The sequence below is a fragment of the Malaya genurostris genome, chromosome 2 (genome assembly GCF_030247185.1).
Source record: "Malaya genurostris strain Urasoe2022 chromosome 2, Malgen_1.1, whole genome shotgun sequence".
Classification (NCBI taxonomy): domain Eukaryota; kingdom Metazoa; phylum Arthropoda; class Insecta; order Diptera; family Culicidae; genus Malaya; species Malaya genurostris.
Window position 1 is genome coordinate 348,618,137 of NC_080571.1, and position 27,446 is coordinate 348,645,582.

The window sequence follows — 27,446 nt, forward strand, 5'->3', positions numbered from 1 at the left end:
AGAATCGCCTGAGCCACGGGGTTACGTTGACTTGTCGACCTTGTCTGTTATCACATTTGAACTATATAAGGTACGCTTGTTAGTCTAGTATAGATGATCGATAAATATGTTGGTAGAATACAACAGTTCTATCAGTAGATGAAAACATGCTCGAAGACGCCAAATTACCAGGTTTACTGAACAAAGAGAATCGTTGCTGCCTATAATTTAGGTCATGAGGAGCCCATTTTTAACTAGGGGAACGTACCACTTGAGCCAATTAGTTCTTATACATTTAAACTCTCTGCCATCTGGGTTCAAGTTTGGGTATTACTTGAACCCAGATGGCAGAGAGCTTAAATGTATAATAACTAATTGGCTCAAGTGATACGTTCCCCTAGTTAAAAATGGGCTCAAAATTAGAGTTTTCCTGAATGTTTGGTATGAACGAGCATTAAGGTGAAATTTAGTGATAAAATAAGGCGCACAAAGCGTATCGTGCAAAACCGACATCTAGAAAAAAGGCACTATTTTTCACCTGGAGCTGTTAGCGGAATATATTCAACAGTGTACCATTGAATTCCACTATTTCACTGTCACGTCACGTTTGTTATGCATCATTAAAGTATAGTGACTTTGTGAAAGTGTAATAACGTGACAGTGAAATAGTGGAATTAAATGGTACATAAATAGTGCAACTGTTGAGAAAAAAAGGAATATTTTTACGTTTAGAAGAATTTTTACGTTTTTTTACATTATAGCTTTTATAGGTTGTAATTTCGTACAATTTACTGCATCAACTAATGGAAACATGATACTTTTAATTTAAATGCGAGTTTGCGAAGGTCGGTCTGACCGTTTCTGAGAAATTGGAGTGATTTATGGTTTGTAGCATACGACCAATTTTCTGGAAAACCAGGAACGATGATCCGGTATACCCAAAACCAACGTATTTGGTCATCAACTAACCATACCTGTCTGATTGAGGAATTATACGGCTATTTAAATGCATTTGGTTTGATTTTCCGAGTTATGCATAAAAACACAAATGAATTTTTTATACTTATCAGCCTGTAATCTGAGAAAATCGGGTGCTGTTTTCTAGTTCATTTTGCATATTTAACCCCGTCCTCTAGAACCGGAAGTCGAATCCAGAAGAAATTTAAAGTGAACCTATGAGCTGTAAGGACTTTAATTTGAATCTAAGTTGAAGAGAATCGGTTGAGTGGTCTCTGAGAAAATCGAGTGCACTTAAGAAAATTAAGTGCACATTTTGGTTACATACACATACACTCGGTTCAAAAGTCGGTTTTCACAGTGATTGCATAGCCCTTCTATGTAAGAAAGGAAAAACAAGTTTTTTTTGTAGGGAATCTGCTCTTGAAAATTTTTAAACATACTTTTTCACTCTTCCGATATTGGTACCATTTTTGATTTTTTTTAGTAATAGGGTAACGGCGAAATATCATTACTTAGAGTGTTGATAGAATAACCTTAAGCAAAGAAATTGTATTAACAAGATCACCAGCTCTCACATTTTCCGAACAAATCATTGGCAACATCCTTTTTTGCGTGCATTGTGCCCTCAGGCGAGTCCGCATCGAATCTCGCTAGTAGAAGTAGTGAAAAGAAATGTCAAATTCGTGCGCGCCAAAATAGCAGCACTGCGCACTCATACATTTGACATTACATGTTGAATGTAATGCCGTGCGATGGCGTGCGATTGATTTCGCTCCAAGCTGACAGGGTCTGTGTTAAGGGTAAGATGAAAATAGGTTCATTCGCTTCGAGTTTTCGAGTCGCTGTAATAGCAGTTTTGAACAATTTCTTTGAGCCGAAGCAAAGATATTGGATCAGATTTTATTACAGTTCGTTGATTGAAAGTCGAGTAATTGGAAAAATAATACGCACGGAAAAACCAGCGATTGCAAAACAACAAAAATATAAGCTGTTTTTCTGAATTTGATTGGTTAAAATTTGGTACAACTAATCGATTGTTGTTTCAACTAAACTGTCATTTTTTATTTATCATGCTGGCAGTTTAGCAATGACACCCAGCAAAGACACGCACCACAAACGAGCAATGAAATGTTACATCTGAGCAATGACATATAGCGTAAGGGCATAAATCAAATAAACATAGATTTCCCAGTGTAATACTAATGTAGTTGAGCAACCCGTGACAGCAAAAGCACCGTCTAGTGGAGAATGGGTGCGTAAATGCTCCTAAAATGCATGCATAAAGTTGCCTGCGCATTCAACAAAACCACAGTAGCTAATGGAAAAAAGTACACCCGTTTCTCACTAGAGGTGCTGTTAGTGTCACCGTACAGTCGGAAATCTATGTTTATTTGATTTATGGTAAGGGGTAAATGAAACTGAGCAATAACACAATCCCAGCAAAGTTACCCGTATGCATGAAAACGCAAATTGTCTGTTGTTTTAACCAATTATTCAGTTATTTGAATTTATGAATGTCAAGAGAAATGTCAAATTCGTGCGCGCCAAAATAGCAGCACTGCTCACCCATACAATTCACATGTTATGTTGAATGTGATGCCGTGCGATGGCGTTGTTGAACTGAAGATTGATTTCGCTCTAAGCTGGCAGGGTCTGATGAAACGGACACTACAACTTTTGTTTTGCGTGTTGCTGTTTTTCGTTCTCCCCCAAATGACAGTATTTAATTACAACAATTTCGTTTACCTGAATGGTTATGACAAAATTAACAGATATGTAATTTAAATCAATAGCATTTTAGTCGAAACAATCAGGGCGTGAAACAACAATTGCTATATTGTAATTTTGTGATCTGCGGATTCTCCGTGCAGTGACTTTATTAATGAGATGACTATTGGTACAATAGTCCCAAATAAATATTTTTGAAACACGTTAAAGTGCTTCGGTTTCATATTTTTGCCTTTCTCATATTGAAAGGTTATGCAATCACCGTGAAAACTGACTTTTGAACAGAGGCCCTGAGGGCCGAGTGTCATATACCATTCGATTCAGTTCGTCGAGATCACAAAATGTCTGTGTGACAAATAATGTCACTCAATTTTCTCAAAGATGGCTGAACCGATTTTCACAAACTTAGATTTAAATGAAAGATCTTTTAGTCTTATACAATTTTCCTGAGTTTTATTTGGATCCCACTTCCGGTTCCGGAATTAAAAGGAAATATGTGAAAATTTATGAAAAAATATGCAACAAACCAAGAAGCAAATAAAAGGTCTTAAAATTCTTTAAAAAGTCCCCGAAAAGTTGATCCAGATCCGACTTCCGGTTTCGGTATTATAGTGCGATAGGTGAAAATTTTCAATTTCATGAGTATTTTTTCACAAGCGATGGCGAAATGAGGTGCACATTATTATAAAACTTACTGCTAAATTGATCTAGTTGACGGATCTAATTAGTTGGTGATTATATAAAACTACTTTGGGACTACAAGCTCCCGGTTTCCGCTTCCGAAAGTACCGGTAATAGTGAAGAAAATCTGCAAAAATAGAACTCCCGTCGATTTCTCAGTAACGGTTAAGCCGTTTTTTCACGATTTATGATTCAAATTAAAGCTCTCATTGTCTTTAAATATACTGTGCAATTTCATCCTGATCCGACTTCCGGTTCCAAAATTATAGGGCGATGAGTGTCAAAACATTCAAATTCAAGATGATGATTCAGGGCAACGGGTATAGCGTGATGGATAAGTCGATGCCTTTCACGCTGCCCACCTGGGTTCGATTCCCAACCCCGCACATACGGTCAAAAAAGGTTTCTAGCCCGAAGAGGTGAATGACAACAATGTTAAAACCTCTATAATCGAAAAAAATGACGATGCAAAACTGGTACGCGACGGTACGTGCGGCTTTGCTTCAATCACAGCGTGTTTGTTCAATTTCGTATAGCGTGCAGGGTTGCCACATTAAAATTCATATTTTTCAGGTGAAAATATGTTAATTTCTAATCCTTTTATTCAATTTGTACTTACTTGTTAATGTTATTGCAAGATCATGATAAAGATGCTTTTCAATAAAAGTGCACTTATTACCTTTCTCATAAAGAAAGTTTATACAATCACTTGAAAAATTGACCAGTAGAAACTGACCCGAAGGGCTAAGTGTTCTATATAATTCGACACAGTTTATCGAGCTGAGCAATTTATGTGGGTGGGTGTCAAATAATGTCACTCTCGTAGTTCTGTAGGTTGCTATTGAATTTCACACCGTCATTTAGAGCGACGAAGGGTAAAATTCTTCTAGATTTGGCTTAAAACTGATTCAATTTGTAGGCTGTATTAGTTACTTACTAAACGAACCGACTTCGGCTATACTGGTTCCAAAGATCCTGGTTCCAGAAGTACCAGAAGTAGTAGTCAAAAAGTTTAAAACGAGACTCACTCAATTTTCACAGAGATGATTCGATCGATTTCCACAAACAGGCTCAAATAAAAGTTCCTACAGTCCTACGGCTGTTTAATTTCATCCGGGTACGATTTCCGGTTCTAGAACTATAGGGTAAATTGTGTTTAATCATTTAGTGCGACGATGCAAAATAAAGAAAAATTTCTTATAAACTTGACATAACTGAAAATTTGAAAAGGTTATGTTAGTTTAACCCAAAGAAAGTATTTTATTTTATTCAAGATTGCAAAAAAATTTTTTTTCACAAAATCTTCTGGTGATATTTCTGAAAATATTAGTGATATGAGAAAGGCATCATTACCCCACTAGGTGCATTAAAACATATTTTTTAAATGACGATCACAATATTTGATTTTTTCTATAAAAATTAACAATCGTTTAATGCGTTTCCATTGAAGCTCTATTAGAAGGAAATGCTTGGTGCTTAGTTTAGCAGTTTATGCACCATGTGTTTTCTTAATAATAGAAGTTCAGTGGTGATTTAGGAAAACTCAAATATTGTTATCGTTTACATAGAATATGTAGAATAATCTTCGAAAAAGTTCGCTTTTAAAGTCTCTGTACATTATTAGAGGAACACAATTTGTCTCTAATTGAAAACAAAGTTGGTGAAAATCGGTCACGAATCTGAGGAAAGTGAGTAAGTAATTTAAAATTGAAATTTTTACACTAATCACCCTGTTTTTCCGAAACCAAAACTTTTGTTCATATAACATTCAGGAGACGTGATTTAAAGCTACTACACCCAAATCCTATGAACATGTATTATTGGATGTGTATAATATAATGGATAATTTATGAACGAAAAACCTGTACAGGAAAATGATGTTCTAAGTCGCTTTAATATCCAAGATGGCGACTTCCGGTATATCGATATTCGTTACAAACCATCAGAATATGAGTATTTTCGGAATGGGTTTGATGAGTAGATGTCAGAAAGCGATGTTTGAGGTAGTTCTGAATTTTAAAATACCGATCAAATCAGTTTCAAATTACCAAGACATTTTAAGCTAGACGAAAGGTGACGGTAAATTATCAAAACTCATTCTTTTTAAATTTGAAATATTAAACGGTTACCTAAACAATGAGAAATTCTGCTCCAACGCCATCTGACTGACTTGCTATATTCAATTCACCGCCCACTGCAGATCGCCAGCTGAAAGCTGAATTCTCGAGTATACGCTACCCCGATACTACATTACCTAATGATATCTAGTTTTTAGTTAGTGGTTAATTAAGATTAGAAAATACCCTTGGCATCTTAGAGCTTAAGCAGTGTGCCTTAAAATTATATTATACTATTGAATAAAAAAAAGAAAATTCCGAACCATCTCAAACATCGTTTTCCGATATCTACTTATTTAATTCGTTCCGAAAATCCTCATATTGTAAAGATGTTCATAGAATATCAATAAACCGGAAGTCGCCATCGTGGAATTCAGAACCATCTCAAACATAGTATTCCGACATATCAACAAACCCGTTTCGAAAACACCTATGTTATAAGGGTTTTCAAAGAATATCAATGAACTGGAAGTCGCGACTTTGAATTTCCACAATACCTCAAACATAATTTTCCGAAATATACTCTTTAAACCTGTTCCAAAAATACCCATATTGTAGTATATTCCATGGAATATAAATGATCCGGAATTCATTTTCATTACCCCTTTTACGAAGTAGGTTCGTAAAAAATGTTCACGCTATTTTAGATTTGGTTCATAAAAAGACTTACGTAAAAACGTAAAAAATGTTTACGTAAACGGAGGTTTGTGTGTATAAGGCAGTGCGGTAAAACTTCATTACAATTGACTATTATTAGTTGGCTGTCAGCATATTCCTTCTCATTCATTTTACTTTTGTTTGCCGAAGCTCCCAGAATTCATCGTCAATTGAATAACCGTACCTAGTCACTTGAAGGACTTGTTCACTTGCTCAGTTTGTAGTGCCAAGCCGTCTACTGTTTCATTGTCTTCACTGTGGGTAGTGAGCGAGTGCGAATGAATAACATAAACATAAACTCGATAACACAAAACTCTCACTGACCATAATGATAAAAAGAGGGTGGCGGTTCTCATTTGAGTGTTCAATTATCACCAGCAAGTTAAAATCAATAATTTCGACTGTTTGAAATGTATTGAGATGTGTTTCGAAGTATTTATTATGAAAACTGAAAGCTCCCTCTTTATGTTAATTTATGTTTATCCTGCAATTGATATTTCCTAGATTAAATTAGTCTAGGAATAGACTTCTAATTTAAATAAGTCTTGAGAAAGAGCTGAGGAGCTAAAAAATACTGTCTTGACTTAGTCTTGACTTGTAAACTGATTAGCTCGTAATATCAAAATTATTAGTGTTTAAACAGACTGTTAGTGTTTTAGGTAGTTTTGAAAAAAGAATTAGCCAAAACTAGTGTCAGTAATGAGGGAAAGGTTAACTTGATCCAATGCACTGTTTGAATCTGGATTATCGAAAATTTCGTCACCTTGAAAAGGTTCACTATCACGATTCTATTACAATACATAATTAATTACTTCTCTTCCATTTCGTTCCCTGATTCTGCAGTAGAAGCGGTTGAACAATGCGTCAGTCCTTCTTCGCTAGCGCCCGACGACCTCGGACTTGGTCCCTGAGAATTCCTTTTCGTCAACGCGTCGTCCTCCGGTTGGTGTTGAACGAAGCTATCGGCATCTAATTCTACCACCACCCGACAGTCGCCATTTTCCTCTGCTTCGCGCGCGATAAAATTTTTTGTTGGGGTGTAAATTGTGCTACCATCGAGTGGCACCACGTTGATTACACTATCTCCTACGTCCCCATCGTAACCACCGCACGATAGCCCTGTCTGCCGATTGTTGGGACTGTCCGTGGGTGATGATGAAGCACTTCGATGTTTCATGAAACACCAACAGCAAATGCGAACACACTCCGGAGGTTCATCGTTAAATTTTTCAAACGCATTATGCTTTCTCACCCGTGTCCTAACGTGATTGTCGGTGCCATTTGCGTGGTGCTCTGGAATACCATCATTCATCAGCACTTTAAAGCTACCATTTTCGATACCATTGTGATTGTTCACATTAGTTACATTTTCACTCGACGTCGTACGTAAAAATCCCAAACAACAGCTCGTACATAAATGATAGTAGGGAAGAATTTTCACAAACATTTTAACACACAAAAATCACTTGTCTGCAGAAAAAGTTTGTCCAACGCGCAGAGATTGATTCGGAGTTTCCTGTGTTTTCAATGGCCTATTTCCATATTTACAAAATGCAAACATTGCCAGTCGCACGCGATTCACTTCATTAATTTGAAAAACATGTGCTCTCCATTGGTCAGCTAACAGGCTACTAGTGGACAATTCTCCAAAACAGCAGGGGAAAAGTCATTCCACACGTCCTCACGGTAATGTTGGTTTAACTGTGACTGAACCACTCGACTGATATCCTTCTGACTGGTAGCCAACTTACCTACCTGGTAGAAAGCTGTTTGGTCGTTTGGCTGTGGTAGTAGCGTTCTATCCTTAAAAGCCCATTTCTTCGGGGTGGAATTGGTGCTAGGGAAATCGGACTGCTGCCAACTGAGGGACGGGACGAGTGACTAGAACTGAGGAACAACCAAAGCACTGTGTTAGTGTGGGCGTCATTTTCATAGTTCGATTTCCATTCTTTGCTGTTTTGTTTATAACAACGACTACGAGGGTGGTACCAATCGAGAAATGATGAGATTGCACGAAATTCTACGGGCTGCGGGTTGCGTCGTTATTGGGTATTGAAATTATTTCGCATTGTAATCTTGTAATCGTGAGCTTTATTTTTGTAACTGTTCAACAATCTTCGAACAACAGTTCTTTTCACAAACTTAGATTCAAATGAAAAGTCTCTCAGTCCCATAGCACAGTGGTTTGAATCGACAAAAACGTGAACTTTTTTCTCTAGCTGCTAAACCGTTGATCCGATATACATAGTTCCTTTGGAGGTGGGGACGGGTATAGCGTGATGAGATAGTCGATGCCTTTCACGCAGCTCACCTGGGTTCGATTCCCAATCCCGCATATAGGGTCAGAAAACTTTTCTGACCCGAAGAGGCGAATGACCTTAAGGTTAAAACCTCTATAATTGAAACGAAAAAAAAAGGTCCTTTGGAGAACTCATTCACAAAAATATACCTCGTGATTTGATCACAATAAAAATGTGCAAAGCCTACTACGATAAAAGTTCATTTCAACAACTTTTTTCCCTTAAGAGATAGAGAAACGATGTCTTCTACAAAGTTTTAAAACTTCTAACGAGAGAAAACTTTGCCGAAAAAGCTATAGGTCAAACGCAAAATGTTTCGGATATATGAAGCAATTTCGTTTGAAACCACTTAAAACCAGTTTTTTGTACATAACTTTTTTCACAATTGTTTCCAGTGTCTACTATGTTCGAGACAATTACTAAAAACATTTTTGTTAAAGACTGTGCACGGTTTGGCTTTTTGAGCTTGAGCGACCACCCCTGGTTGCTAATCCGTTACTGATCGGGATTAGCTGAAATTGTACAGGGAGTTTCTAGATGATCCGACCTGGGACTGGTAAATCATCCTTCAATGTACATCTTCTGGTAAACCCAGAATTCATTTATCAGTGCCGGCGCCGGCCAGGCCCGAACGTAGATAGTCTTAGTAATGGGAAGGGATGTTAGGCCAACACTTGTTGTCACTAAAGGCCGTATATACTATTGCGCACTCCACAAGTGTCACGGGAGAAGGATATTTGTTAGTAAAAATTTCAGTATTTCTATTATTCGCGCGCGACTCAGTATGTTCCGGTTTCAAGATGCTCGGATGCATCACTAAACTCACTGACTTTCCGAGTGAACGTTTCAACAATATGCTATATTGAAGTCCCGGGAAGTCTTGATTCACAGCTCTTATTCGTGGAAACTGAAGAAAAATTTGCAATACTATCGCGTAAAGAATAAAAACTTACCTATTTTTGCCTTTCTCTATAGAAAGGTATTAGAATTGCTGGAAAAACCGACTTTCGAACGGAGCCTCGGAGACCCATAGTGTTATATACCATTCGACTCAGTTCGTCGAGATCGGAAAATGTCTGTGTGTGTGTGTGTATGTATGTATGTGTGTGTGTATGTGTGTGCACTTTTCGAAGATATTTGAACGCGCTCAATTTTCTCAGAGATGGCTCAACCGATTATAACAAACTTGGGCTCGTTTGAAAGCTACTGTCGGGCCATTGATCAAGTTCGAAGATCAAATGGCTGTGACTTTTGGTTCCGGAGATATGATTGTATAAGTGACGTAACCGACAAAAAGCGTTGTATTTGAACGCGCTCAATTTTCTCAGAGATGGCTGAACCGATTTTCACAAACTTGGGCTCGTTTGAAAGCTACTGCCGGGCCATTGATCAAGTTCGAAGATCAAATGGTTGTGACTTTTGGTTCCAGATATATGATGGTATAAGTGACGTAACCGACAAAACACATTGATTTTTATCGCTCTTATATATATAAGGGTGCCAAAATTTTGGGATCACCTCTATTTTCGTTAAGCTCTAGTGCTCAAAAGTTTAAGCACCTCGAAAAATGCCTTCGTGCAAAATTTGAACTAAATCGAACATGCGTAAGGGGTGCTGCCCGGTGGTAAAGGTTTGACAATTTTCGATCTTGAAAAAGCACCATAGGGGGGAGTACATGAAATTTCCAAAATCGAAAATTTTTTTTGATGCCAAAACTCTTAAAACTGCATAAAACATCGAAATTTAGTGTCATCTAAAAAAAAAATATTTTTGAAAAAATCAACTTTCTGGGACTTTTCATATTTTTTCTAAGTCCCAAAAAGTCGATTTTTTCAAAAAAAAATTTTTTCGAGATGACACTAAATCTCGACGTTTCATGCAATTCTAAGCCTTTTGGCATCACAATTTTTTTTTCGATTTCGAAAATTTCATGTACTCCCCCCTATAGTGATTTTTCAAGATATATGAAAATTCCACTAAGTGGACTAAGAAGGGTTTTGCCTTTCTCTATAGAAAGGTATTAGAATTGCTGGAAAAACCGACTTTCGAACGGAGCCTCGGAGACCCATAGTGTTATATACCATTCGACTCAGTTCGTCGAGATCGGAAAATGTCTGTGTGTGTGTGTGTGTGTGTGTGTATGTATGTGTGTGTGTATGTATGTGCACTTTTCGAAGATATTTGAACGCGCTCAATTTTCTCAGAGACGGCTGAACCGATTTGAACAAACTTGGGCTCGTTTGAAAGCTACTGTCGGGCCATTGATCAAGTTCGAAGATCAAATGGCTGTGACTTTTGGTTCCGAAGATATGATTGTATAAGTGACGTAACCGACAAAAAGCGTTGTATTTGAACGCGCTCAAATTTCTCAGAGATGGCTCAACCGATTTAAACAAACTTGAGCTCGTTTGAAAGCTACTGTCGGGCCATTGATCAAGTTCGAAGATCAAATGGCTGTGACTTTTGGTTCCGGAGATATGATTGTATAAGTGACGTAACCGACAAAAAGCGTTGTATTTGAACGCGCTCAAATTACTCAGAGATGGCTGATCCGATTTTAACAAACTTGGGCTCGTTTGAAAGCTACTGTCGGGCCGTTGATCAGGTTCGAAGATCAAATGGTTGTGACTTTTGGTTCCAGATATATGATGGTATAAGTGACGTAACCGACAAAACACGTTGAGTTTTACCGCTCTTACATATATAATGGTGCCAAAATTTTAGGTTCACCTCTATTTTCGTTAAGTTCTAGTGCTCAAAAGTTTAAGCACCTCGAAAAAAGCCTTCATGCAAAATTTGACCTAAATCGGACATGCGTAAGAGGTGCTGCCCGTTGGTAAAGGTTTGACAATTTTCGACCTTGAAAAAGCACCATAGAGGGGAAATGGTGAAATTTCCAAAATCGAAATTTTTTTTGATGCCGAAACTCTTAAAACTGCATGAAACATCGAAATTTAGTGTCATCTTAAAAAAGTTTTTTTTTGAAAAAAACCAACTTTCTGGGACTTTTCATATTTTTTCTAAGTCCCAAAAAATCGACTTTTTCAAAAAAAATTTTTTTTCGAGATGACACTAAATCTCGACGTTTCATGCAATTCTAAGCCTTTTGACATCAAAAATTTTTTTTCGATTTCGAAAATTTCATGTACTCCCCCTATGGTGATTTTTCAAGATATATGAAAATTGCACTAAGTGGACTAAGAAGGTTTTTTTTAGATTAGCATCACTGATTACAAATAGGCAACGCAAATGTCAAGCACTAATTTGGAAAAATGATGCTGACTGTGTGACATAAACACTGAAGCATGCTTTTGTGAACTACTCGAATCAATCTGAATCAATTGTTGTCAAAATTAGTGTCCAAAATTATTTAATAAAAGTATGAAACATATTTTCATGAGACTGTTATGAAAGAAGAGAAAGGCATTATCACACCACTAGGTGGATTAAGAAGGGTTTTTATAAATGAAATTACGAGATACAAAATAAACGAATGAATAGGATTTAGACAAAATAGTTGATTCATTGCATTGACATATTCTAAACAGTTGTTATAAAATCATTTTAAATCACCAAATAAAGGTCAACAGATTCCACGCGCGTCTTGATTCTTTATTATTTCCGCTTTATTATTTTAATTCTTTATTAAAATTATTAATTGGTTATATTGATTGATCTGGGCAGCCGGCTACCGAGAAAAATATTAATTTATTGTTTGAAATATTAATATCAAGTGTTTTTTTTTACTATGTATTCAATATACCGATATATGTTATCTCTGTTATTTACTTTGTAATATCAACGAATTTGCGCAATAGTTCATTTTTATCATTCAATTTATAATCCTGAAAGACAATCAATAACATGGAAGAAGAAAACATTCCAAATAAAACTTTTCTCCGAAGCTAGACGCAAAATTGATAGGTTGAATGAAGAAATAATTTAGTAAAATAGAGTAATCAGAAGTAAAACATTGAAATTATCTGCTAACTGAAAGGAAAAAGAAACTCCTGCAATTGTCGCCTTTTCTGACATGGAAGCAGGAACCCAGTGGATCTATCCTTGGTTCATTTTTTTCCGCCGGATTCCACACGGTATCTAAGCTGGTACTGTCCGAGAGAGCTCATAAGTACTATCAATCTCCTAGTGGATCCCAGCCCCTTGTGTGTGAGGAATTCAACGGTTGTTCGACAAAGTGGTCACAAAGTAGCAGTGCTGTAAAACTGCATTCAATTCAATTGAAATCGAATGTGTGCACACACTGACGAGCACTCTACTGCAGTAAACTTCACATTCTAACAGAAGTCAAATAAATGAGAGGGATATGCTGATGGTCAACGGCCATAAATTTCATTTTCACAAAAAAATATTCGATTGAAATGAAGTTTTACCGCACTGCCAAGTAGTCCACTCGACAGTAATTTCAAATTTCATTACCAGTCCAAATTCTATATACCGGAATCTAAATTCAAAGAAAAAAAAAACGAATTGACGAAATTTACGACATAGATATAGATTCAAACCGGGATACTGAACAAATATATATTATATATAAATATACAAGAAAAAGAAAATACTCATCCGTAAATGCGTTCATAATCTGAGAATGCAGAAGTTGAAAATGCTGCGCTAATGGTCCTCCTTGATAGTTTGAGGGATTACTCCGTAGACTCTTGTACTTTTGACTTATTTTGATTGCTCGTTTTCAATCTTGACTAACTTAATTTCTCTAATTTATTTCACTTTCACTTCCTACAAACTTCATACCGGTTTTACTCCATAAACATGACTTAATTTTCCAAATTTCGGAAACAAAAACTGACGGGAGCGAAATGTTTTGCTTCCGATATTTTTGGCGCCGCCTACTTTTCTCTGTGCACGGTTTGGCTTTTGCCTTAAAAAGTTATTTAACATTTAAACTTTTAAATACACTAACTTTAACTACTAATAGGAAGCAGGGTCGCAGACCAAAAGGCACATACATATACTTTTTGGAAAGCTTAAATCAAGTAATATAAAGTAACGAAGTGTGTAGCGTGGCCTTTTTAAATTGTGTGAATGAGACAACAAAATATATTGAGTACTTTTTGGCCATTTTCTTAGCAAAAACATTTACTAAAACGACTATTTTTGGTTTATTAAAAGGAGCTTTGTAGGAAATGTTCAAAAAATGGAATCGGTCGTTAGTGTAGCTTTGGTGCAATGGTGTAATGATTGAATATAATTTCATGATGCATTCTTGTATGCAATTGATCAAACTAAAGAAACAAGTTTTACTTATTCTTTTAATAGAATATTCCTTATCCGTTCTTTTAATTCCAATCCAATTCATTTCAAGGATGATATCTTACACCATTGCCAGTACGCCTAAAAACAAATACGTTCTTATGAATTAAACCATACACTGAAAAAATAATGAAATTCACGCTATTTCTGAATAAATGGTACTATGAAATGGATATCAGTTGAATAAAAAATTCGATTCAAAACCATCCTCGATGTAAAACTAAATTGGAATACATTAATTTCAATGAATATGATCGTCTATTTATATTGATTAAAATTAAAATTAATTTTTTTTAAATTTTTTTTTGCAGTGATTTAGCTTTGAGGATTCAGAGCCGAATTACTTATCGGTAAATAATATGGTAAATGTGAAAGTTATTGAGCGTTTACATACCTACGTGAAAGGTATATATTTATTTGAACGGTTGAATGCAAAAAGCGGAAGTTGCACTTCTTCGTTTTCAAAATCCGTTTGAGTATTTTTAAATCAAAAACTGGATGAAAACATTGAGTTAATAGATCGGACACGGATTTTGCTATGCAAAAGTCGTGTGTAAACATATTTTTTGCAATAGTTTCCAAAAAACTTTTAATGCTAAAACCGGATAAAAACTGTCAAACCATACACTAGTGTTATTTCCTTTGTCAGCCCGGAGACTTTTCGATCGACGTGTTATAGAACGAAAGAAAACGAAAAGAAAGGAAGAGCAGTCTGTGACGCCAAAGGATCGAAATGTCGATAGTAAACTCAGACTTTCGTTTAACCTTTAGTTAGCTTTCACCACCAATTCAATTATTGTATAAAACATTTTCATTCGGAAAGTGAAGCAATAATGTCTCATCATTTATGGATGCTCACTCCATTTACAAGTAAACCACACAATCAACCTTTTCAACGCTTCGAACCGCAGTTGCTGGTCAGTCAGACTGTCTGTCAGTGGCTAAGAATAATTGTGGGTGTCGTGTTTGAAACCGGTAAAGATTGTGTATGTGTGAACACCGCGTCATTTCTATTCTGACAGAAATGGGGTTAACAAATTCTTACCCCAAGGTCGTCCTCGAGTGGGGTTCGATGGGTGATTTAAACAAAAAGTTGCCCACCCTTCTGGTCGAGACTACGACTATCTATCATTAATCATACGTTTTACGAAGGTCAGAGTGCTTTAGATAGTGAAGGAAAATTTGAATATCATGAGAATTCAAAATAGAAGTTCAAATACCTTTATCGTGGGGTTTTCTATCCGATGTGCGTCATTTTGTATAAAAGAGTACATTTGAGCTTCCTTCAACGACGTGGTTTACTGGAAGGGAAGGTGGGAGACGAGTTCCAGTACGCTTGGGTTTTCACTAATTGGCATTGCGTACGATTATATCCCCTCTATCAGTATATCACAAGAAGCCTGGTTTCGTAAACCTGGTTGTAGTTACTCAGATCTACCATTTAGAGGCCGTTGATATATCATTGGATCACAATTACGCTACCAGATGCATTTCGAAAAGAGCGCAAAGTAATTGAATTGATGGTAATAGCTAAATTGGAGCATTGCGGAAATCAGAACCATAGGAAGGATACAAATTTCAAAGTCAAGGACTGTTGAAATGTTGAGAATTCTCGTACAGAGCGACGCTAGTGATTTCGCAGACATTCGATAGACTACACTGCTATGAGTAATTTCTTCCAATCTTCAGATTGGAACTCTTTATTATCCAATGAATGCAACTCAGCTGCAGTAACTTGGACTCACATTGTGCATTACGCAATAGATTAGTTCATACAAAAAAATACACCCCGGAAAGCAATCCACCCACCATATAGCTATTGTAATATGAGCCTTCAAGACTAAATCTCCTCACACATCCCAGACCACACGCACTTAAAAAAACCCGTAAAAGCGCCCTTTCATGAAAATCTAGAAACCTACATAAAATAAAAACATTACCTACATGAAGCCAACTAAAATGTCAGCACTTGCACTTTCCGGTGACCCAGCGAAAAACGCCGTGGTCATAAAATTCGACTACAGAAACAAGGAAGCATCAAGTTTCAAATCGTTATGTCATCGAAAAAACAGAACACAAAAACATAACAGCCTGTGTCGCTTCCCCCTTCTGCACGTCCCTCATGTCCCACAATCGATACCAGTCAACACGACCTAGAATAACAGTAACTCAGGAACACACACTAATTCAAATCGACACTCACGAGAATAACCCAACATGCTATCGCCCTCTCCTCTCCGTATCACATCCGCTCACGCTCATCAAGAAGCTTTACTCCCCCAGATTCTCAGAGATCCTAATTGTAAGAACTAATTAGCTAGGCTAGGAGAGAATAGGCTATATAAGTAAACGAATTTATAAAAATAAAGCTAATCTTAATCTTGGAAGTAACATCAACCCATGTTTTAATCAATCAAATTTGAAAGGGTTATGGCAAACATTTCGAGTTCGGGAGATGTAATCCAATATGTGACCTTATCGACAAATCCCAGTGTTTTTAACGCCCCAAATTTTCTCTGAGATGAGATAATCGATTTCGAACGACTTAGACTTGAACTATTCGCGTTTGAATTATCGTGTCTAAATGTCTAAATAATAGTCTCTACCATAACTACCAACAGTGGATTCACAGCAGTCTTAGATCGAATCTGAAAAGCTTCTAGAGCTATGTCAACAAACAACGTAAAGAAATGGACTTTCAACATCTTTCGACATCTGTGATCTTTTTCGTTAGCACTTTAGCAGTGTTTTTTTTCGGACGAAGTTTTAACTGACGATCAAATTCATGGTTCTTATCTAATTATTACGACCACTGTAGTTAACGAAGCGTGATTTAAGCTGAAGTTATCTATCAGGGACATAAGCTTATTCGTTTTGCGCTTCGCCAACTACCATGGAGAGACCCCCTAATTCAGAGTTACCATAGATTGTTGCAAGCTCATAGATTGCGATCTACTGTCCGTTCGCATAAATGTATTTCAAGTAGTTTTCATTGCAATTTGATTGCTCGGAGCTGTCATATTTGCTAGATGTTGATATTCGTCGTCCTTGTCTTCAAGCTCGTCCTCTCCTACGAATTTCTTCCGCTATAACTAACTATGGCCACAACGAGTCGATTGTCAGTATGTGTCGACTGTTTAATCGCTGTTCATGTCAGTTCGACTTTCATCTAACCCGTCATACTATCAGAAAATTGTTTTATCGAACATTATCTCTTTAAACATTTATCGTTAGTTTTAAAAATTTAGTTATATAGTTATAATAGATAATAACATGAAATGTATCACTTGGATATTCAGTAATCTGTTGGTACAAAAGATGAGGAGGTTTTATGCCTACTGGAGACATAGTGATAGATTGATAATAACTATTCTCCAGTGGGGTTTTCCCTGATCCGGAAAAAAGAAGGAGTTAACGCAAGTAACCAAAAACAAAGATCGACCCAGGTGTGCGCACCAGCAACGGCGAACCCAACCCACCTAAAACTCCAAGGAGAAAAACCTGTGGGCCATCCGCAAGGGGGCCGGACCCCCTTGGGATGACTCCCGCGGCCACAAAACAACTGGCGGAGAAGGAAAATTAGGTATACATAAAAAAACACTGAACTCTGTAGGCCAAAACTGTAAATTTTTTTTACCTCTCCGGTGAACGACCAAAATGGTTAAAGCCGGGGGTAAAAAAAAGAAGGAGTTAAAATTTTATTAAAATTTGTTAATTTATTTTACAAGTGTTATACCAAAGATGTAAGGGGTTTGAACAGAGCCAAAATTGTTAGAAATTCCACAAACTCGAAGACTTTTTACTATCGATTTTATGGCAATTATAGAATCTCATTATTGGAAACAATGTGGCTGGGAAAGGAACAAATAAATTATTGACAAGTTTAAGGAGTGTATCGAAAATAAGCTATCTACATACATTTGTGTTGTACGCATGTATTTGTGATGGTTTTTTATGCTCAGATGACAGTATGCTGTACGTTTGGCTGTTAGCTTTCGTTTGTTTACTTGTTTGTGCGGTTGAAATTCTGCGTTTTCTAAATGTCGCGTATTAAAGAGGAAGTGAAAATTAAGGTTCTGGACACATGGCTAAGTGAGAAGGGTATTATTATGTGAAAATTGGCGAAGCGGTTTGAAATTCATCATGCCAGTGCACAGTGGTCCAAAACGGCAATTTCATGACTTTAATTATTTTTCAGCAAAACGGTGGACTTTTCATCATTGGTGTCTTATGAAAAGTTGCACGAGTTATTACTGCGGTTTTATGTACATGGACGGCCATGTTCCAGTACACGTGTAAAGACAGATAAACAAATTAACTTTTTACTGGAAGCAGCTAGAGAATTTTCGTCTTCGACAATATTGTATAAAATTAAATTTCGAGTAACTTTACTTAAGAAAAAAAAATTTCTAACTCTAGCCGTTAATTATTTTTAGGTGGTTTAAATAATAAAGTTTTAAAAATCAGTTTTTTTGTTCTAACAAGTTTTATATTTTTCTGAGAGTAATGAATTTTTCTACAAAACTAGATTTTGTGCAAATACTTAACAGTCTATAACATTTCAAAGTGCTATGATAAATTTCAAAAGAGCTATGAATATTTTTATGTAAAATACAGTCGAAATTCAAACTTATATATCGCAGATGAGTGCAAAAAGTAGCAGATCAAACAGTTTAGGTTGGATATCAATTTCGATTTAGAACAAAACCTCGAAGGAATGGTTTGTATCCGATTGTATCCAAGGATTATATGGGTGAATATATGTCTGGTGTGAGGTTTTTATATATTGTATATATTTTTATGCGCAAGAATAATAAAAACAAAATCAACATAATGAAATAGTTCTGTATATTACATTTCATCTTCTGAATTGTCACTAGAGGTGTATGCTGATTGCTCATCCTCTTCGTTAAAATTTAACAAGCTTCTCGCATCTGATGAAAGAGATTTCATGGATTTTTGAGGTAATCTAACGATGGAAACTCGGCGCGAATTTTTTTCTCCTTTGCTGACCAAACAGCTAAGATAACGGAGATTGAAGTTAATGTACTCAAACGATGCGGCAGCATTCTTCAAGCAATTGCATCTGGCTATAAAAAATCAGCTGCTATCTGGCTATCTAGCTGCTTCCAGTAAAAAGTTAATTTTTTTATCTGTCTTTACACGTGTACTGGAACATGGCCGTCCATGTACATAAAACCGCAGTAACAACCCGTGCAACTTTTCATAAGACACCAATGATGAAAAGTCTACGGTTTTGCTGAAAAATAATTAAAGGCATGAAATTGCCGTTTTGGACCACTGTGCAGTGTTAAACCCATCATTAATAAGTTTGGGGAACACTAATCTTTAGATGAGCTACCAGGAAGAGGCAGTAAACCCGGTTTTTCTAACCTGAAACTGAACCAGAAAGTGGTATCTCTAATCATGAAGAACAAATCAGTGTCAATACGTGATTTGGCCAAAAAAGCAGGAACGAGTGTCGGAATGATCCAGCGTATCAAGACGCGAAATCACCTGAAGACCGACAAGAAAAAAATTTCGAAACAAAGTGTAGAACAGAAGAAGCGAGCAGTAGCAAGGGCCCGGAAATTGTATTCGCGTCTTTTGCAGTGTCGGGATGCATGCGTTTTGATGGACGATGAGACTTATGCAGGCCCGTGCGCAGGAATCATCAATGGGGGGGGGGGGGGGGGGTGGTTCAAGGGGAGAGGTGGGTGTCCAAAAGGCGAAAAGGTGCCTCATCCACTATATTGACAATGTAAAACTAATTCTGACAGGCTCGTGCGCAGAAATCATTAAAAGGGGGGAAGGGTGGGGGGGGGGGGGGGGTTGGGGTCAATTTTGTCGAACATTTTTTAGCGAAAACGATAAAAGAAATAGTTCCCCTGTATGTGAGTATTGGGCTTTACTCTAGAGAAAAGATGCGCGTTATTGAGAGCGGTGGTAGTCGGTACTTCGGGCACGCACTATACAAATGCGTAACATCGATGACTGCATTTCCAGTAACACTTGACAGAAAGTGGGAAAGGCGCTAAAATTTGAAAAAGAAAGTTGCGTCATCCACAATATTGAAACTGTAAAAAAATTCTGAAAACGTAGTATGAATTGTCAAGTTATTTGCACTTTAATATAATAAGTACTCCATTGTTCATGAAACTTAATTTAAAAAAAATTCTTCATGGGGGGGGGGTTAAAACCCCCAAAACCCCCCCCTGCGCACGGGCCTGGACTTATGTAAAGACTCAAAAACCCTTCCAGGTCCACATTACGTTACTGTCGTCGTTGGGGAGGATGTGAGCGATGCGGACAGGTCAATTCCAATGGAGAAAATTGCTCGAAAGGTATGGCAAGCAATATGTTCCTGTGGATTGAAGTCAAGCATTTTTTACACTACCGAAACTATAAACGCAGAAATCTTTCTATCCAGAAGAGATTGTTGCCTTTATATAAGAAGCATAGTACACCTCTATTGTTTAGGCCGGATTTAGCGTCGGCTCACTAACCAAAACCGGCCAAAACCACTCTGAATTGGCTTGCGGAAAAGGGTATAAATTCCGATGAGAAAAATATCAATCCACCAAATCAGCTTCGACCCATCGAACGTAACTGGGCAATCGTGAAGAGTGTCTTCCAGAAGACTGGTAAGGCAGCTGGGAACATGCAGGAGTTCAAAAAATTTGAACTCAAGCGTCCAAAAAATGCGATGCATCACTTGTCCGGAACTTGATAGAGAGCGTTCGTTATGCTCAAGTTTAAACTCGTACAATAAAGTATCAATTTTTAGTTTGAGTAAAATATCGTTTTTTATCATAGTTTGAAATAAAAATTTGTGGATAGCTTATTTTCGATACACTCCTTATACAGATTATTGGGAAAAATTTTCAATAAATCATTACTAGATAGATAAAATCCAAAACCAAACCAATCGAAAAGTTTGAAACAAATAAGAGAAAAAGTGGACAAATAAAAGTGAACCTTTTAATTCCGGTCAGATTTGTACAAAAAATAGGAAGAGTGAGAATTTCAAAATTAATTCTAACATGATGCCTGATTAATTCTAACATGATGCCTGATTAATTCTTAACATTTCATCAGGTGATTCGTAGTTTATTTTGAACTTCAATAGTAGTAGTGCTTGGAATAAAAGAATTTTTCATAATTTCGAGACAATCATGAGTTATAGCTACAGTTATAGTTGTTTATTTCCATCCCTGTTTTAAAAATTTGACCATTCGTCGGGGAGTCATGGAGTTCAATGAAGGGAACGATGCTACTTGTGTATTTGTACACAAAATTCAAAAAAGAAGTCCACTTACAATGGCAATGCAATCATTTGAATTTCTTTAGGATGGAAATTTTTAAAAGAGCCTTCACACACGAAAACTTTTTTTCCTAAAAGCGTTGTTTTAACAAATGATCTCTGACAAGATTTTCAAGAATCAATGTGTTAGTCTGACACAATTGTATTCGATCTCCCAGGTAAGCACCCTACCAAGAATATTTCGTTCTAAAGCATGTTTAAATGGAAAGTATTACGGAATCAGTCAAAATTTGTAACGTGGGAAGCAATTCGCGTAGTAGAATAAATGTCCGGATGTCAGATCCGGATGAAATTCAGGAATCCTATATGGCACCACAAAACCTCTCATTTGAACCTGATTTTGTGAAAATTGGTTAAGCCATCACTGAGAAAAGTGAGTGAGATCTATTTTGGAATATATGACCACTACTTCTGGTGCTTACGGAATCGGAACCGGGATTCAGGAAAGCCGGAATTTGTTTGGTTGTCTACTGATAATGGCTACCGATTAAAGTAGTTTCTTGGATAGTTTAGAACTTTACGCTATAATTACGGAACTGGAAGTTCGATCCAGATAAAATTCAGGAATTTACTATGGGACCGCAAGACCATTTATTTAAAGTTAAGTTTGTCAAAATCGGGTCAACTATTTCCGAGAAATCCTAGTTAGATTATTTGAGATTATTTATCAAGTAGAACACGCGGTGTGCTTCGTTCATAGAGGCGATGTAGTATTTTCATCTTCCGTAGCAGCGCATGTATGTTTCATATGATGGTTTAAAAGTTTTGACACTCCTAACCCTGTAATTACTGAACCAAAAAGAAAAATGGAATGAACGATCAAAATTCTGAATACCGTATTTTTTTCAATCTTAGTAATATTGATAGAACAGTTTCAGAAAGTCCAGAAGTAGGTTAAAAAGTTCTAGTCCAAGGAATCTTTTTCATTCTTTTCTATCCCAACTCATTATCTAACGTTTTCCGTTGGGTACTGATCGATAGTTAAGCGTAACTCGTTGAAACGAAATGTAGCTTTGAAAGTCATCGATCGTACTACGACCAGGCAGATTTTTTGTAAGTCCGGCAACTGCTTCTAGGCCCAGCACTGCCGGGCGGGGCGATGACGAAACGATCAAAGATGCGAGCAGATCATCTGTTCCTAAATACTTACTGGATAGAAATGAGAACACATCTCCAGCAAAAAATGGGGTTTCAACGAGATCCACTAATAAAACTTTGGTTGAAATTCCGGTTCCGTATAATCTATAAATCTTGAACCGTTCCAAATAAATCATTTAAATATGAAAAATCAACTAAATCAAATTACACCATACAATGTAATTTCATCAAGACCTGACATGATATTACAAACTTAATTATATCGAACGTTTCAAAGTTTCACACGAATGGAAAATCAAACATGAAATTTTGCACGTGCGAGAGAAGCATAGCAAGCTAAGATGGGACCGTTATGCGAGTATCTTTTCCTTCGTTAACAAAAGTACTCGCATATGGATTCCATCTTGTTGCGTAAAAGATTTTATATAAACGAATGACAAAAATGTAATATTTCATTCCAGATGGAAAGTTTATAATGTATTAATTTTGCCTTTCTCATATAGAAAGGTTATGCAATCACTGTGAAAACCGACTTTTGAACCGAGGCCCGGAGGGCAAATTGTTATATACCATTCGACTCAGTTCGTCGTGTACGCAAAATGTCTGTGTGTGTGTATGTGCGTATGTATGTATGTAAAGTTTTTTTGCACTAACTTTTCTCGGAGATGGCTGAGCCGATTTCCCCAAACTTAGATTCAAATAAAAGGTCTTGTTGACCCATAAAAAATTCCTGAATATTATTTGGATCTGACTTCCGGTTCGGGAGTTATGGGGTAAAATGTGCAAAAAAAAAGAAAATATGTGTTCTAACTTTTCTCATAGATGGCGCGATCGATTTTCACAAACTTAGTTTCAAATGAAAGGTCCTGTGATCATATACGTAATTCCTGAACTTCATGCGGATCCGACTTCCGGATCCGGAAATATAGGGTAAAGTGGGTTAAAAATTGTATACCATCACTGAAAATGGGGAAAAACCTTAAAAAAATTCTAAATCGACCTCAAATATTTTCCAATTGATAGTTTTTATCAGTAGACGGTCAAACAAACCGGTTTCGGTTATTCTTTTAAGAATCGAAGAAAATTATTTTGAAGAATACCACAGTTTTATATATGATAGTATGATTGATATGAGAAAGGCATCGTTACACCACTAGGTGGATTAAAACAGGTTTTTATTATGTTGTTTATTTATACCCGGCGTTAACCTAGTTACGGTCGTTCGCCGGGTTAATTCATAGTGTAATTCAAGTATGTGATTCAATAGTATCACGAATCAATCATTTTAGTAGCGGAAAAAGTCTTTTCTCACCTTGTCTATTTTCAATATGGGACAGTATACTACTACATGATTGAAAATTGTAAAAATCGTCTCTGGGAAATCAGAATAAGTTCCATTTTTATATTTTAGATAGCTGTCTGCTATCCCTACTCAACGTATTGGTTCAAAAGATAACACGGATATTGAAGCATTCGTTCCAAAATTTCGCATCGTTCCATAGTAGAGATGGGCAATTCGTTCGCGAACGGTTAAAAAAAACTAGTTCATTTGAAAGAATGAACGAGCTATAGTTCTTTTTTCGAGAACGTTAGTTCCTCAGTTCAAAGTCGAGGGATCTTTTTATTTTGTTTTTTTTGAGCAGCGCATTTTTCATATTAGATGTTCTTTGATATTGTTTCCGTCGAGTCTTATCTGTATATGAACAAGCTGACTTCGGTTCAACTGGTTCCCGGTTTCCTATTTCGGAATTACTGGAAACAACCGTGTAAAACTTCCAAAAAGGACTTACTTTGGTTGTTCAAACGAATGATCTAAGAATCCCAGGGTTGGCACTGATTTTAACTTCTGATTCCGAATGTACAATATTACAAATTGTCATCTAAAGTGACGATGCAAAAGACTTAATAAATCTTCTAAAGTTGGCTCAAAACTATTAATATTCGTAAACCCTGGTAGTGAATGATCCTACAAATTCTCTTTGGTGTATCGACTCTCGTTTTTCGCTTCCTAAAGCACCGTAAGTAATGGTCGAAAGACTTGGAATACAAACTTCCATATATTTCTCATAAAAAGCATCAGGTGGATTGAATCCCGTGTTGGCGGTTCAATGCAAAGGATGCTGGTCTTACAAGCCAGTTGTCGTATGTTCGAGCACCGACCTGGAAGGGTTCTCAGTGTCAGTAGGATCCATAGTACTAGCCATGCAATTATTCTGTACACTAAGAATCGACTGCGAAGTCTGTTGAAACAGAAAGGCCAAATTCCACAAAAGGAATGTAATGCCAAGACTTTGACTTTGGATTAAAATCATGCTGATCACAAGGACCAAACGTTTGAGAAAATTTTTCTAACTTTGCAAGTGAAGTTTTTGAGCTTTGACTGAATTTTGAATTTGATTTTTGAAACGACTTCAACCATCGTATTTCGACATCTACTCATCAAACCCAAATTAATTAACAAATCTTCCAAACTTCACTCATTTAATCCGTTCCAAAAATACCCATATGGTTTTGGTTTGTAACGAATATCGAAAAACCGAAAGTGATTTAGAACATTCTTTTTATGCGTGTTTGCATTATATTCTTTCCTGAAATATCCATTATACATTATAAGGGAAGATTTGATGTTCGTTCCATAGTAACTTTCTAGAGTGAGGAAGACGATTTTGATTGTTTTACTCCATTTACCCCAATCTAACAATATACACCAGGAAAGCTTTTTTAGGTTGAATGTTTCAAATCACGTAAACGTCATGATTCGATTTACGAGCCTCGATTATTATTCAATATTCAGTTCGGTAAGCAATTTGCACCTGATCGACTATTCCGTAGCGTTGTCAATTCATGGTGAATGAACTGTTTTTTTTTTCTCAAGCACTCAAGCGGAACAATCGGATAAGACATTCTGTAAACTTGTTGATATTTAAGAATTGAAGCAGTTTGCGTAACATCCAAAATACAAACAGTAAGTCAATATTAATGGTTTGGATCAGATTCCTAGAAGTTGACAAGCGAATAAATTCGCGACTCGAATCATCCGGCCGTCGAATGGATATGAGCATTCCTGTTAGACGCATACAAAATAAAGAGACTTTAAGTGTAAATGACAGTACCGCGTACTCTCACTTTCATTCACACAAATTTCCGGTTCATTTTCGGTAAAATTTGTTGACCACATAAAGAATCCTGACCGAAATCAGGTCCAGTAGATTAAATACACCAACGGGAACTCACCTGTTCATTAAATTGGGATTATAAAATCTCATTCCATTCCGTGACTGCCTTATCGCTCCATTGTCGATGGCCGGATCCGTTGCTGGACGAGAATTACTCTGCAGGACTCTATTGGCGTTAGCTAAAAGAAAAATTATGTCAATTTTTATGCATTTAATCAATTCTTAACTCGAATTGCTTACCGATCGTATCACTCATAAAGCCATCACTCATTCTCGAGCACAGCCTACTGCGCATTGGGCGAACCGTTTTCATCTCATAAGGGTTGGAATTTTTCCCATTCGATACGTTTCTTCCGGTCTGCTTTAGGTGGTCCATCTCGGGGAACCTGCAACCGATTTTTGTTTTAGCAATTGAAGGTCGAACATTGCCAACCGTTTAAAACACGTTGTTCTGCTGTCGGTGGTTACCTTGAAATTGTCGGTTGCTTGGAATGCCGGCTAGCACCGGTGCCGTTTGCTTGCGATTTCCCGCCCTTTCGGCTTTGCGGCTGTTGGTGTTCGGACAGCTCCGGATATGACCGCGATTGTAAGTTTCCAAAGAAAGGTCTCGATCCTGATGCCGGTTGTGTAGTAGTCATTATCGTCATTCGTCGGGGGTTGGCCAGGCGGTCGGAAATAGAGGAGGAGGAGGTGGGGAATCATTAGGATATGCATTATGTTTTCTGAAAAAGGGCGAACAGCAAATAAGTGGAGTGAATTGTTCTGGAAAGTGTTTTATCCAAATTAGCATATTTTCGCTGGTGGATGACGATGACATATTTACCTACTCGGCTTTGTTGTGACGATGTAGGAATGTATGTCAAGTAGGTATATTATGTATGATTACGAAAGTGGTGGAATTTCGTGCCTTCGCAGTTGGAATCGGTTTCGTGAAAGTGTGGCTATGCCTTATATCGGCACTATTTTGAACCTATAACTCTCGCCCCAGAGGTTGTCAGGTGTTGTAGGCATACGTGCACATTGGTTTGACTTTATGGGATGGAATTGTGTCGGCAGTCCGTTAGACCGGTGTTTTTAAAGTGAGAAGTGCATTTGCTGTAGCATAAACGATATTTCGGAACTCACCATTATTGCCTGCGATGTTATTATCCTATAGCACGCAGCATAGTAATGAAATTGAATGTATGTTTAGATATGTCTTGAATTATGACTTGTATAGGGTTTTGCAACGAAACATTCAATGAAAACCAAAAATATCCTTTCCTATAATGTGTGATCTTTCGACTAATTTAAAGGCTAACTTTGTGCTTTGATAACATATCAGTTTGATAGACTGAGGACAACATGACAAAAAGCAGTCATTGTTCCTGTACACATGTCTACTAATTCAAAACTCATCCATTGAAAAAAATATCTGCTACCTAGTTTCCAATAAAAAGTATTGTTGTTTTTCTAAGAATAGAATTTCGTATCCCAATTTTCACCCAATAACACTCCAAATACCAAGCCTGAAAACAAGTTGGAACGGTAACTTCGAGCTGTCATAGCCCTCGAATTTTGTGAAGTTCGTAGATTGATTCAAAAACTTTGTAGGAGATGATTGGTAAAGAAAAACCAATGAAAATTTGATTTTTCCCGTTTCAGGTTCTTTTTAAGCTCAAAATATACCCTATCTGCATTCATGCGGCACCTGCATCGCGAATAGGATAATGAGAATTTCAACTTTACCGAGTCATAACTTTGTTGTTAGTCAACCATTGGAAAGGTACTACCAAATACAAATTATAATACGGAATACTCCGACAAATTTTCGAGGACACATTTTGCGCTATGTGTCGAGGTACACTGTAAGAGTGACAGTGTATTTTAGAGAGTTTTCTGTAAAACTGGCAATGCTGAAGGGTACGATTCAATTCACCATAGATACAGGGTTGCCACATATACAGATTAATCTGTATTTTACAGATTTTTCAGATAAATTTGTGATCAAGATTCTGTATATACAGATTTCAGATTTTTGGCAAGAAATACAGATTTCTACAGATTTATGAGAGTGTGGATTAAAAATTGAATAATGATCGAGTTAAAACATATTGAATCATGGTACTGTTGTTTCTCGAGGTAAAGCCATTATCTTGAT

At 36.9% G+C, this 27,446-nt stretch overlaps 1 protein-coding gene across 1 annotated transcript in view; it reads right to left on the reverse strand.

Moving 5' to 3' along the window:
* Positions 1-27,446, reverse strand: part of LOC131432070 (uncharacterized) — a 77,347-nt gene that overhangs the window by 2,059 nt on the left and 47,842 nt on the right. The window contains exons 6-9 of the mRNA XM_058598121.1: positions 26,432-26,456; positions 25,775-25,919; positions 25,547-25,692; positions 25,365-25,485 (exon numbers count right to left, since the gene is read on the reverse strand). Coding sequence (XP_058454104.1) covers positions 25,365-25,485; positions 25,547-25,692; positions 25,775-25,919; positions 26,432-26,456 — 437 coding nt within the window. The remainder of the gene's footprint in view (positions 1-25,364; positions 25,486-25,546; positions 25,693-25,774; positions 25,920-26,431; positions 26,457-27,446) is intronic.